General features: G+C 41.8%; 1 protein-coding gene across 1 annotated transcript in view; it reads right to left on the minus strand.

The window, feature by feature from the left end:
* Window positions 1-14751, minus strand: part of LOC137179606 (microtubule-associated tumor suppressor 1 homolog A-like) — a 41072-nt gene that overhangs the window by 1933 nt on the left and 24388 nt on the right. Inside the window, exons 6-14 of the mRNA XM_067584414.1 lie at window positions 14246-14593; window positions 8265-8331; window positions 3563-3686; window positions 3223-3313; window positions 2437-2542; window positions 2173-2246; window positions 1423-1521; window positions 559-675; window positions 202-299 (exon numbers count right to left, since the gene is read on the minus strand). Of these exons, the coding sequence (XP_067440515.1) occupies window positions 202-299; window positions 559-675; window positions 1423-1521; window positions 2173-2246; window positions 2437-2542; window positions 3223-3313; window positions 3563-3686; window positions 8265-8331; window positions 14246-14593 (1124 nt within the window). The remainder of the gene's footprint in view (window positions 1-201; window positions 300-558; window positions 676-1422; window positions 1522-2172; window positions 2247-2436; window positions 2543-3222; window positions 3314-3562; window positions 3687-8264; window positions 8332-14245; window positions 14594-14751) is intronic.

Consider the following 14751-nt stretch of genomic DNA (forward strand, 5'->3'; position numbering starts at 1 on the left):
TACATCACAGGTGACTATTTGACTATTTAAATATGTGGTACTAATGCATAAACTGTGTCAGTCACTGTGTTGTCCTAGACGGTAAAACACTGTTACAGGTTGGATGGAAAAATTAAGCTAAAGATGGAGACACTGGATAACTAACAGCAGTGGTAGAAAACACACACACATACACACACACAGAGCAGCAGGAGTACGCACTTAGAGAGAGCAGCGTGTTTGTCCATTCTGGCCTTGTAGTCCTCGTTCTCCTGTTGAACCTTCTTCAGACACTCCTCCAGTTTCACATTAGTCTCCGACTGCAACACACACACACAAGATTTGTCAGCTACCAGCATCAACTATCTAAAGAAGGTCAATATGTCTGAACTGTATGTTATGTGCTCATATTCAATATCTTCAAACTGGAACATTTTTATGCCAAACAATGGAAAAAAAGAGAGAGAAAAATGTACTCAGGATTTTTCCCAGTATTTGACTCAAGAGAGAAGAAAAACCCCATCATGGGTAACTAACTCTCCAAATAATCATATGTGATCCAGATAGATTGATGCCCACCAGTTTGTCCATCTCCATGATCTTCTTCTCCTTCTGGTGCAGCTGGTTGTTCTTGATCTCCAGCACCACCTTCAGACTCTCCAGCTCCTGCTCCAGATACACAGTGTGGGAGTCCTTCTGCAAACACACAAACAAACACAGGTTAGAACAGGCTAATGCGCTCAGATAAAGTGACTCACTATGGCGGCACAGACAAAGATACAGAAGACAACAACAATACTGAGCCAAGTCATGACAGATTAAAAGATGAAGCATCCATATTGACAGAGCAACAGACTGAGATGAGTGCTGTTAATGACGCGAGTCACTGCATGAGTCACTGGTCTTTTGTCTTAATGGACACAACATATACATGTATGTTATCTACATCATCTTCATGGCGTTTTATCCGCAGTGGTCAGGTGTTAGAAGTAGTAACAGTAATCATGCTCATCATGTCATTCTTGTGGACACAGAGACAGAGAGGAGGAAGTTTGAGTGTGTGATGCTCTTCCTGACCAGCAGAGGGAAGTCATGTGTAGCAGAGAAACAGATTCAGTGTTAACACTACTATGATGAGGAATGCTCTTCAGCTCACACACTGCTGGTTGTACTTCATTCAAGTCTTGCATGCAGAGTAAGAACGCTGCTTGATGGCTTGACTTGAGAAGTCTGTTGTGCAATTAACCTGACATCTTGAAAACAGGTTTGATCTGTCTTTGTTTCTTCTGTGTACAACAACATCCCATCTATTTCATCTAGTTGACATTCCTCTCATCGTTATCTGCGTTCAAACTTCTCCAAAGTCTTTGTCATCTGTCTGAGCAAACAGTGTCATGTGACAGCCAGCTGAATGTTGTGTATTACAGCTGTAACAAACTTTACCAGATTCTTGTCTGATAGTATCCGCTTCCTCCTCTCCTCCTCTGCTTTCAGCTTCTCATTCAGATCCTCCTTCTCTGCTGACAGATCAGATATTTTCTCCTGGTGGGGGGGAGAGACGTGTGGAAAGGAGGAGGACACAGACAAAAGTCATGAAGTGAACATTCAGCTTTACAAAGCGACACAGTCACTTTAGAGTCAAAAACAGTAGGAGGTCAACTAATTAAACTGCTGTTTCTGTAGTGCAGAGCTGTGAGGGATTTATCAGTGCAAACATACTGCAGGATTAAAACACTTCCCCTGTGAGTGGCAGGTAGAAAATTGTAGACATGCTGCTCATGTCATCTATCATAGCTTTGTCACATTTTTTGGAGTGGATGTTATGCTTCTAACATTACAAACTGGACAACTCAATTTTTAGTTAAGCAGCACACAAAAATTACAATTTTCCAATGATAAATCATCAGCTGTGCTCCAGAATTTCCACATTTTTTCCTAGAAACCAACCAGAAAAGATATTTGTGGTTAGCAAGCAACTCTTCTATCTTTTCTAACCAAACTGGAAAAGTCTGGTTAGATTCCTGCAGCAGCTGGTGTGTGTTGTTGAGGTGTCTGTGAGCAAAACACGAAACCTCTAACTACTCTGACACTAAGTCCCCATGGATAAAGATCACCCGCTCTTATCAGCTACATACATATAGGGTACATTCTTTTGAAACTTAGTGTAAGTATTAAAACATGGACAACACTTACAGAAAGAGAAGTTTCAGTCTCCTTCAGTGTTTTCTCCAGGTTCTCTAGGTCTGTCTGCTGGATCCTCTTTAGCTCTGAAATGTACAAACAAATGCACAAACACATATGTATCAACTGATTGAACAACATTACATAAATTATTGACTAATAATGAAAATATTCATTCAGTAAATGAAAGTAATTCATTCTTTAATTAGAAAAGTCCTCAGTTTTGACTGTTTAAAGTGCTGAGATGTGAAAGCTGTGTATTTGTCCTGAACACACCTTGTATAGAGGTCTCATACTGCTGCTTGAGAGACTCCATCTTCTGGCTGTGACTCACTTCCTGGTTCTTCCTTTCTAATTCCTGTCGGCTCCTCAGCTCCTCCACCTTCAGGACAAAAATACAGATCAGTGTCCCACTAAGAAATCACCAAATACTGAAGTCCGATCCAGTAAAGGTTCATCTCTGATCATGAAGCAGCTCCAGCATAGACGTGTGATTGCTGACCATCAAGTAACCTGAGTCTCACATTCATGCTGAAGGATTTTTAATTGCAATCAACTGCATCAGAGATGTAACCATGGTGATGGTTATAGATCTCTGTCAGAGATTTTTTTTATGAGCAGCTGTGTGCTGAATCCAATCAGGGTGTGAGATCAGGGCAATACTAAACCAGAGCTTTGACAGTCACACCAAGCCCCTATGAACCAATCAGAGTTCAGTCTGAGGAGGGGGAAATGTCAGATATTTCCATTCATGTCAGTACTCTGCAACCTCTTGCCATCATTTTAGATAACGTTCAAAATTTAGAGAGCTGATCAAGAGAAACTTTTAAATACAGACCACATGTCAAACTGCTTGTAGATTAATTAATCAATCTATTAAATGTAATAATACACCTGTCATGTTTCACTCTGTAATTATTTCATAATAAAAATTTTATGAGAGAGATGCAGGCCAAAGAACATTTTACGAGACTAACAGGCAACTACTTGTGCCTGTGTATGCACAACAGGTGTGACTGTGTGTGTGTGTGTGTGTGTGTGTGTGTGTGTGTGTGTTCTGACCTGCTGTTCCATCAACATGCGACATTTATCAGCCTCCTCCTGGTACGTCTGGTGGACTTTGTCCCACTCTGTTTGGTAAAAACTCCTCAATCTGACCGGCACAAACAGAAACATACAATTAGAAATAAAATCCAGAAAGCAGGAGAATCAGTGCAGGCTTACATTTCCACATCCTTCATTAGATTTTTTAAGAGTTTTCTGTGCCATTTCAAACCATCTCCTGCATTCGATGTGTCCGTATGAACCTCTTTATAACTCACAGAGAATATTTCAAAACAGTAACACTATGTGAGGCTGAGTGTTTCACTCATGCACACGTTAGTAGAGGTGAATTCCACACCTGTCCTCCAGCTGCACCAGCTCCTCCTTGTGCTGCTCCTCTAGCCTCTTCAAGGCCTCCTCCAAGCTGACGCGCACCTCCTCCTTCTCCTTCTGCAGACGCTCGCAGCTCTGAGACGACTCAACTGCACAGAGATGAGAAGAGCAGGAGACGATAGTTAGTTTGTACTTTTGTACTGAGAACACTTGTTAGTACCTGGACTGAAGACATTTGGAATGAACTATTATTTAATCGAGAAACTACATGAAGAGTATAATCTAGTTTTGTGAAACTCTTTACAGCAAGATTTAATGGAGAAAAGTTTCAACATGATCAGTGATGGAAAACTAAACTCACTGACTGATATTATTATTAGAGCACAGAGCTGCAAAAAGCCTTTCCAACAATCTAAATCTCTTGGATCAAGTGCCGTCTTCTAAACAATGACATAATCTTCCTCATTTTACAATAGTTTCATGGTTGACAATGATGAGAGAAAATCTTGATTAATTGCAGTCAACTATTCCAAATGTGTCAGGGTTTGACCTGCAGCTAGAGATTGTCGGAAAAAAAAAAAGAATAAATGAGAATGAGAATCAGCTATTTATTACACAACACAGTTAGAAAAACCTCAAAGGGCAGATGTGAAGCAATCATGGCCAGATGTGGAGCAATCATGGAGCTACCATTTTGATCATTTACAGTTTTACCATAAATCATTTTACCATGAGTGCCACCAATGCAATCATCATAACATTATGTCAGTCCAGTCTGTAAGGAGAAGGGACATGTCTGGAACAGTCACTGTCTCAACAGGTAAATGAACAACAGATTTTCTGTGTGTGTGTGTGTGTGTGTGTGTGTTCCTCAGCATTCCCTGACAACCACATTCCAGTTTAATTACTCTTACGGCAGACGAGCGATCCAACCCCTTAACATCTGCAAGTCAGCTCAGAAGTATGCAGCAGGATTCATTCCTCTCATGACTAATTTAAACTCTCACAAGCACATGCATGCTCCCCTCTGTCTCCACCTTCAATCACATGCTACGTTAATTTAAGTCGATTTCAAAATCAAACATATTTTGGGAAACATCCAGATAAAGAGTTAAGCACCTGGACTAGAAAAGATCTCTGCAATTCACTGACTTTTACACCACTGCAAGTCGCACTCACTAAACCCTCTTCCCCCTTGCCATGCTAGTTTTTTGGGACTGTGGTTATCTTGACCATTGCACAGTTCACAGACTGTGAAACAGAGATGTATCACTCAGTGAAGTGTGTAACATGGAGCAGCAGAACCATCATCATATACCAGGGACATGTTGATGCCATCACTTAAACGTAAATGAATCAAAAAGCACCTTGTACACACGTTGACTGTGCCTGTAATAGAACTATTCTACCTTATGTAACTATATAGTAACAACTGGCTGCTGCTGGGACAGTTGCTGTTCCCCTTTGAATGGAGCTCTATAGAGCGAGTGTGAGCGCCTGTCACCGTGGTGATGGAGACACAAAAGCCAGCGACAGCTGAGAGCAGCTTAGACACAAGCTTGTTCTTTATCATACACCGGAAAACATAGACTGTGTGTGTGTGTGTGTGTGTGTGTGTGTGTGTGTGTGTGTGTGTGTGTGTGTGTGTATGTGTGTGTGTGTGTGACAGCAGGTGCTTGGCAAGTGGTAAAGTAAAATCATGACATCATTTCTGGACCCCTCTTCATCTCTCCAGTCTGAAAATGTCTGCCTGGGTGGGGGGTTTACTGCTTTTCATACAGAATGAAAGCATGAGAGACACAGTGAACGCAGGTAATGTCACTGGAACAAAGAAAACAGATCACCATCAAGGAAATGCTCCTGACTTGCCAGACTCTCACCTTTACTGTTGGCTGCAGACACAAAAGTTTTTGTTTTAACTTGTTAAACGACACTGTCCAATCGTGGGACACTTTAGCCTTGGTGGTGCTATTTTCAGTATCCCTTATACTCATTCTGACTTTTTGGTTGTAAAACTTTAATCTTTTAAATGACACCAGGCTTATGACTGTAATCAAAAGGGTTGAAGAACAGTAACCTTTTTATTTTGGGTTCATTATTTTCTTCTTGTGCATGAAAATTGGGTGCATGGTAAGAGGTTAATTAACACATCTTTCACAGCTTTCTCCCTCCTATTGACAGCAAACCATAAAACTGTCAAACACTCAGCCAAAGGGGAATTCTGCACATAGTTCATGGACAGGTTCAAGCGCCCCAAGATCAATAGATCAAAGAATGAGGAGACTTCAACCTGTTTGGCTGAAACCTTCCTGAGTATAAACCTCTCTCACACACTGCTTCTGAAGCAATCTCTGCTTTTATTCTGATCATTACAGAGTAAACTACATGTCATTTCAGGGTGACCAAGACCTGTATTGTAGGAGAGTAAGCAGGAATGCTGCTCTGACCTGATGCTAATAGTTGCAGCGGTTTCGGTACAGTAACTGCACTGTAAAACTTCACAGTAAAAAACTATTAAACCACCTAACATTACCCAACAAGACAGGAACAGGTCGTTCCTGTCTGTTTGACTTGGAGAGTATGAAGGTTTAACAGACAGCTGTGTGTGTGTGTGTGTGTGTGTGTGTGTGTGTGTGTGTGTGTTGACAGCAGGGGTCTATACATTGCTGAGATTCCTCAGCTCTGTGTGTAAAGAGATGGGCCAAAAGTCAAACACGCAGTAAAAGAAAAGATTATAGTCAGTGTTGCTCAGAATGATGTACAGAGGGAAAGTGGAAAAAGAGAGGGTGTTTTTACAAAGAAAGTGATGGTGAATGAGATGTTCTGCTGTGTCTCTCTGTGTGTGTGTGTGTGTGTGTGTGTGTGTATGTGCTGTAGGCAGGCAGTTTGTGTGTGTATACGTGGAAGCCAAATTTAAGATGGCATTCGGAGCAAACGCGTGTCTGTGTGTGTGTGTTCAAATACTCGAATAAGCTTAAGTTACATTCATGGTTATTTTTAATATGCCAATGGATGTGTGTGTGTGTGTGTGAGTGTGTGTATAAATGCATGCTTTCACGTACACATACACACAAACACACAAACACACACTATGTATCTAGTGAGTGTGTATGTAGTTTGTATGGTGCATTAGCGTGACTGTAGGTGTGTGTGTGTGTGTGGGCTGTATCAGCCAAACTAGCAGAGGTGCTATTGACATGACACACACTCCCAGCTATCCAAGTCCATACATACCAGTATCAGTAAGTATTTAGGACACAAACTGTAATGTTAATTCCGGCGGATGTCAGATAATGTGACCTAAATGTTTTGTGTTCAGATCCATGAATAGAAAGCTTTATTCTAAGAGACACATACAGTGTGTCAGGATGTGTTGATGTTACTGGACTACAGGCAGTTTGTGAGCAGATGAAAGTAAGTCAATCTGAAAGAACCACTGGCATTAAGCATATTAATAAAATACATCATGCATGTCTGAAGTGTCCGCTTTCACTTACACACACACACACTACACTCCTCCTCGCCTGCCTGTTTTCCCTTCTTTCTTTGTAAACACATGGTTTGTAACCATTATGGTTGAACTTGTGCATTGTCACAATGACAGTTAAATGGCAGGCTGTCAGATGCTGCAGCACTACTGAGTAAAAACACCTCAAACACACGCGTACACTAGACACGGAAATTGTTCCTTAATTATTTTCTGAACTCACCCAGCTGGTTCCAGGTCTGCATTATGTGGAAGGATCATCTCTTGTTATTGAAGATTACTCATCTTCTGAACTTACATGAAAACTCCACTGAACTTCTTTGACTCTAGATTGTTCTAATGGGCAGTGGTTGACTGTGTGGATTAAGGAAGGCCTTTGTGTGCGACTATTAATACAAGTACTAGTAGACTGCTAGTTCTTAAATGTGCTTAAAATATCAATAAGAATAATAAAAAAAACTCTCATTTGACCACTTCAGTGCCCACTTCCTGTTTTGTGACATCAAGCTACTCTGTTTGTGCAGCAGGGGCCCATTTCACCAAGTTTGCAACATGCAAGCTGCAACTTGCAAAATGACATCATTTCCTCTGGTGTTCATTTTCAAATGTTTAAATAATCAAAAGAAACACCATACTTGCAACTTATGCATGGGCATGCAAGACGACTGCAGGACTCAAATGTATCTGCTATTTGTGAGTATTTGTTAAATGGGGCACTGGCCCCATTTGTGACCTGCATGTTAGCAGTGCTCTCGAATCTCTTCGGTGAAACGGGCCCCAGATTTCCCAGTGGCAAACACACACACACACACACACAAAAACACATTGTCAAATGAAATGCTACAGGCTGTCAGTTTAAAATTGTTTATAGCAATCACACTAATGTCTCAAATTTTAAACCCTGACAATTTCTTAATGTTAATATATAATCTGCTGGTCTTCATGTAAACATAACAACCTGATAAAAACACAGGTGCAGTGTGCAGATGCCAAATATGTTGACAGGTGGCTGTGCAGAGGCTTCTCCTACGCTGAGCCTTTCTAGAGAACGAGGAGCAGCTGCACCTCACTATTATAAACTGAAATAACGCCCTTTTGGAGGGCGGTTGACCTGTCCTTGATAAGCTTCGTATGCATGTGTCATATGCAAATGCGCGAGAGAGAAAGAAAATGCGTAGGAGAATGAACAAGCACTTGAGCGTGAGGGTGTGTGGATGTGTAGAAAAAATCCCTCTCTTACCCAGCTCGTCTCGGAGGTTTGCCAGTTCCAGTGACAACTCCTTCTTCTGCTTTAAGGTCTCCTCGCGCTAGAAAGAGAGAAGAAGAGACTCTATTCAGAATCAGACGAGCAAATTGATAAATGCACACTGAGGCTGTATTCAAAATCCCCCCCCCCCCCCCCGTTCAATGGTGGTTACTTCTCAGTTAGTGACCAGGAACATGTTTGGACAACACTACAAAATGGCAAAGACATACATAATGACAATATATAAAGGATGATTTTCAGATACACCCAGAGACATTTGTCATTCTGTGTTTCAAAGTTTGTACCGATCACATATAGGTGGTTGCGATCACTGGCTTTATAGTTAACTGCAGGGAAGTTTTGTAAAGGTCAGCTGAAGCAAGGTTGTGACCATGATTGCAATAATACAGAGAGAGGAGACAGTACTTTCCTACATTTTAGAGTAAGCTTGTTAATATAGGGCGACAGGATAGGGTCTTATACTGCTCACAACAGCAACTGTAACTGAAAAATCTCCCCATGACAATAAAACTTGAAAAACTCCACTGTAATTGTAAATGTATAATTTTTATATATACACACACACATATAACTTTTATTTTTTGCCACATATAATTTTTCAATCATGTATACATTTATAACCAGACACAAGCCTCTTCTATATTTTCTATTAATTTCACTCTCTACCACACACATAGATTACAAAGCTGCCTACACCAGACTCACACACCTACACAACTGTAAACACGTGGACTAGTGCACACTTCAACTTGAGCGTACCAAAGTGCACTGCTGCACTCCAAAACACAACATTATGCTCCTATAGTTCCCCGTCTGAATGAATTACTGCATAACATTTACTCTTTCTAACACGTCTACACTCAAGAAAACATGCATAAGTGACAGTAGTTTAACAGCAGAAGTAGTGGAATTTACAATGGAAACCGCATGCCTGTGCTCCTGCCTTCTTGCTTTCAAAGACACACACACACACACACACACACACACACACACACACACACACACACACACACACACACACACAGAGCCATAAAGTCCATCTGTTGTCTGAGGGGTCAGTTAAGTGAAAGAGCAGATAGAGACGAGAGACAACAATGAGAATGAGTAGCACAAAGACAGCTTGTGAAAATGAGCGAATGTTTCTAGCAGTGAAAACTAACTGCAGATATATGAGAGATTATTGGACTTGTAGAAAGATGTTGGTGAGAAAAAAAATAAGTCAGTCAAAATGAAAGAGTTCAGGCCCGCTGTGGCCTTGGTGAACTATTTCATAACTTAAAAGGTTTGGACTGAAAAAAATCAGCGGTTAATACAATGAGTGTGTCAAACTAAATGGAAAATAAATTCCGCTAAATTCCTGTAAAGTGACCCGTTTGTAAAATTCCTTCCTTAATCCCCGACTTCTCCGGAGAGTTGATCAGAGTTCCCTGACAGAAAGACCAACAGCAGTGAAGAGAAAGAAAAGAGCGGCACATGTAAAGACAGAAACATCTACAGCGGTGAACACACACACACACACACACACACACACACACACACACACACACACACACACACACACACACACACACACACACACACACACACACACACACACACACACACACCTTGCGTTTCTTCTTGCGGCGATGAGGGGGGGCCTTATGATGGACTTTGCTGGCTTTGCTGGCTTTGCTGGCTTTGCTGGCTGTGGAGCCCATGTCGCGGTGAACGAAGACACACTCATACGCACACAAACACACTCTCACACTCTCTCTCTCACACACACACACACACACTTCAAAATGTGCTTTTCCCTTGTTTTTTTTCAGTCCTTCCTCTCCCTCATTCTCTCGCTCTAACACCAGTGGACGACACAAACTGCAAAAAAACTCCTCCTGAATGAGACGCTCTCTCTCTCTCTCTCTCTCTCTCTCTCTCTCTCTCTCTCTCTCTCTCTCTCTCCCTCTCTCTCTCTGTGTGTGTGTAACTGATGGCTCACTCGGCCACTTACACTCCTCCCACTCTCTACCTGTTAACCACAGAGCTCCCTGTCCTCCCTCCTCCCTCCATCTGTTTCTCCTCCTCCTGCCTGGATACTGTAAGATGGAGGAATGCGAGTTATTCCTGCACCTCCTTCCTCTCTTTATATCTTTATTCTTATCTGTCATTTACACACAACACACACGCCTCTCTTGTCTTTACGCATATCTTTTCTAACTTTCTACTTCTATGTGTGTTTATGATGTTTAAGTTTACACAGGCTGTTCTTTTCCAATATGCACAAGCTGAAATTTCACAGTGCAGAAAAGAGCAAAAGCTGGAACATATTTCTTAAATTCAGGGTAGTATTTGTCTCTCTTGTTCTTTTTTTTTTTCATGTTCTCAAAGTACGCCACAAAATTACCAACACTCAAAAAGAGGATTTGCCTTTTTTTTTTTACCATAACTCTCAGTATGTCCAGTTTGGTTTCAAAATAAAAGCTACTAAACTTAACAGACAGAAATGGAAATTAAAAGAAAACTTCCATTCATAAAAATACAAGCTATTAAATTAAAAAAGACACTTCCAGCTTTGAGGGGAACTTTTTTTTTTAATTACACTCCCTTTTTGCTGCCATTTATAGTCACCGAGATCTGAAACACTCACAAAGTGCACAAAATAGACAGAGAAGTTGTATTTAATGTCATACTAGTATGGGTGGAGTATCCTGATAACCCCACCCACCCAAACTAAAGCCCCAACCCCTTTCACTACACCATACAGCCCCCCCCCTCCCGCCCCACAGCCTGGCCTCAGGGGAAGGTAGCTCAGCGTCAAGTGTTCAGTTTATATTCAGCAGTCACCTATTCAAGTGTGGAGAACAGATTAGATAGCGCTGGTATTCAAGCTTGAGATAAAGTGCACATTATCTCAGACACACAAATCACAGAGTTCCAGGACTGCTGCATTCCTCCACCACCTCCCTCTCCTCTGTCCATCACTCCCTTTCTCCCCTCCACCTTCCACCAGGCTGTCCATCTAATCAATAACCCAGTCAGGAGGGCTGCTGCACTGTAAACCTCTGACAGCTCTCCCCATGTCCCACTTTCACAATACTCTGCTGGAAAACTGCCACGGAAATGGAGCATTTATCCTAATACACAAAACCATTCTAATCAGGGGCTGATTCAAAAAGCTTAACCTGAAAGTTATGCAACAGTTACACACACACACACACACACACACACACACACACACACTCACTCATGTACGTGTGCAGGGTTGTTACTGCTGATAACAGGTTATTCTACAGATAATGAGCTACTTTCTCTCAGAGAGAGACATGCGGGCAGATAACAGCTGTCCTGTGCTTCTCACACACTCACTGAAGACAAGTGAGTGTGTGTGTGTGTATATGCCTGAGGTCAAGTACATTTTATTACCTTGAAAAAAAGAATATAACATAAGTCACTTGTTAGTGTTGTTTGCATGTTGTATGTAATCAGTGAAGGGTCACCTTGACCCTGTTTACACTTGGTCTCTTTTGTAGTATAAATGCTAATGCATTCTGATGCATCCCTGACAAGGACGTAAGGAAAATACATCATCAATGCAGTGCGTGGTGGTTGTTTTGGTGACAGCACGCCAACGCCAAATGACTTTGTCCTGCCAATATCAACAGTTGGAATAGTCTGTACATGCATATAAGTTATTGAAACATTTCTGCTTTCTTAGCTAGCCCCTGCAAAACAGATCTGGCGCTTATCTGGTGACAAGCGGGGCCCTTTGACCTTCTAGCGGAAGTGATGTAGGTAAGAGTAAGAAGATGAAAGTTCAAAGTGACAGCAGATCTGTTCAAAGTGTAAGGTTCATACATATGTAAAACAGTGGAAAGGGTTTTGCAGAGGCCTACTGAATGTGAGCCCAGCTGACTGATGGCTGTTGAGGCAGAACCAAAGAGAGTATTTATCTGCAAACATTTTTTATTTCACATGGCATTATGCTCTGCAAACATAAAATCACTAGCCCCAGTAGTCAAACAGCAAATATTTACAGAGCAGCCTATCCATGTCCGGGACTCTGTGATTAACACATCCTGGTCCCTGGCTGAGCCAATCAGCAGCCTTCAACCTGTGATGAAGCAGCCCAATACAGTATAAACTGACTTCAGCCATGTTTAACCCCCTAACAAAACTGTACAAGGTCTTCTGGAGGTGACGACACTCCAATATCATTTATTGGAATTATTTACTCTTTAAAATATTTTCACTCAGACCCAACATCCCCCGAGGAGTTTCTTAATGTGTTTATGGCATACCAAAGGAAAGAGTGTGTTTATACCAGGAAGGAATAGGAGTGTTTTATTCAAAAACATTCAACTTATACCTTGAAAAAACAATAGAAGTGTCGGGGCTACAGAGCTGCTGAGCCTGACTGAAGTCAGTCACACATGAAAGAGCTTGTTGAGGAAACCTCTCGAGATGTGTGCTACAGACACATACTACATACATCTTAATAGGGTAACATCAGCTGTTGTAAACAACCCCATCACAGCTGACAACAGGCACTAATGCTAGGTAGAGCTAACCACAATCACATAGCTATTACACACAACACACACAACACTCTCAAATTAAGAGCAACCTCTCTCACACACACACATACACACACACACTCACAGATCTGTCAGCACATCAGTGCCAGCAGCAGGATGTTTCCATGGCATCATGTGTTGTTGTTGTTAATAGCAACTGGGTGTGGACTCAGACAAGCCTCTCCCTGCTGTCTCGATGCTTCCTACTAAAAACAGCCATTACTCTACTCCTCCTCTACAAGCATCTCAACCAGCACCTTAAATAGCAACACTGCCATATCACCAACAACTGCTGACTGATGCTTTAATTATAGGCTGCGGGTGCTTTGCTCTAATTTGCCGAAGGGGAAGGAAGGTGTGCAGATAACCGATCGTTTCCCCTAATGTACCTCCTTAAAGCTTCGCTAGACCATACTGTATTTACATGTACAAACACGTCCATCCTATCTGCCTTTAAAGTGGCGTGGTGCCCCAGCAGAAGAAAGGGACCCATCCCCATCAACTGAAACACACCCACAGACAGTATTATTATTTGTGGGGGGATCGCTCAGTAACAGGAGGTATGGGTTAGAAGAGGCTACTTCCAAAATGTTCTCACCAAGCTTGATACAGCCACACCAGACAGAAAGAGACACCATATTCTATGCAGGATTTCTGGTAAGGCTGTTGTGACCACAGACGTCCTATGAGAATTTACTGTGTGTAAACTATGGCTAAACATATATGAAGCCATTTGACTTGTGTTGAAGTCGTGTATAATATGGAAGATTTTATTTCAAAATTCAAAACTTGAGAAGAATCCTCTCAATTAACATGAGCAAACTTTTAGCTCCCTAACTAGGCTTAGAAACCAATGTTAGCTTCTGCTGGATCTGCTGAATGTTTGGTTGTGGCACTCGAATCCCAAAATTTCCTCCCAGTTCACTTTTGATATTTTGAAGGTCAACAAAGGTCACAGTTGAAATTCAAAGCAATACACAAGCATTGATATTGAGATTTAGGAAATCAGAGAATATATCTGTGTGCACACCAGATACAGCAGAGCTAGCTAACAAGCTAACTGCAAACTGCTGTTCACATGAAGTCACTGTTACACCATTATATCTGTCCTGACCTTATTGGTTCGTTTCATTTAAAAAGGAATCACTGCCTGGTCACATTTGCATTGTGGTCAGTATGCAAACCTAGCAGTGTGGGCTGATTCATGCATGACCTGTCTTGCAGCCAAACAGTATTTACTGTACTTCAAGCTTCTCAACCCTAAATAACGAAACAATATCACCGACAGCAGTACTGGACAATTACCATATTCATTTTTCCAACAGCTAAACAGTGTGCTCTTTGCCTGCATTTTAGTATAATTTTTCAGTTTGGTAACCATAGAAAAAACTGAAGTACCTCAGTGAAGAGATGTTGGATGACTGTAGCCAGAGCCTCCACTCTCTTATTCCCCTGGACAAGCAGCTTCCTCAGCTGGTTGATGGCCTGGTTCTTCTTCTCTGCCTGCTCTTTGCTCTGGTTCTGTTTAGCCGTGAGTGTCCCGTCTGCAACGACAGCTCCGACCACGCCAGGCTTGGATGCGCTCTGTAGTCGGGATGCTGTTTTGGGGCTGGACCGTGACCCGGTTCTTGCTTTGAACCCGAGCCCAGAGGCTCCAGTGGTGCCTGCCCCATTGTTGGCAGTATCAACAGCAGGCACTGGGAGAACTGATGTCGCTGGTGCATTTGCATTTACAACATCCGGTGCCTAGCAGGAAATAACACCACATACATTCACTATGCAGACGCTTTTCAAAAGATTTGAATTTTGGGTTTAACTGTCAGTATAAAATATTCTAAGCTATGCAGGTCAACACACCAGCAGTCAGAAAGGAAGAGTGGAGAGTCTGTTCAGTAATGATAAGG

Source organism: Thunnus thynnus, chromosome 3 (genome assembly GCF_963924715.1).
Source record: "Thunnus thynnus chromosome 3, fThuThy2.1, whole genome shotgun sequence".
Taxonomy (NCBI): Eukaryota; Metazoa; Chordata; class Actinopteri; order Scombriformes; family Scombridae; genus Thunnus; species Thunnus thynnus.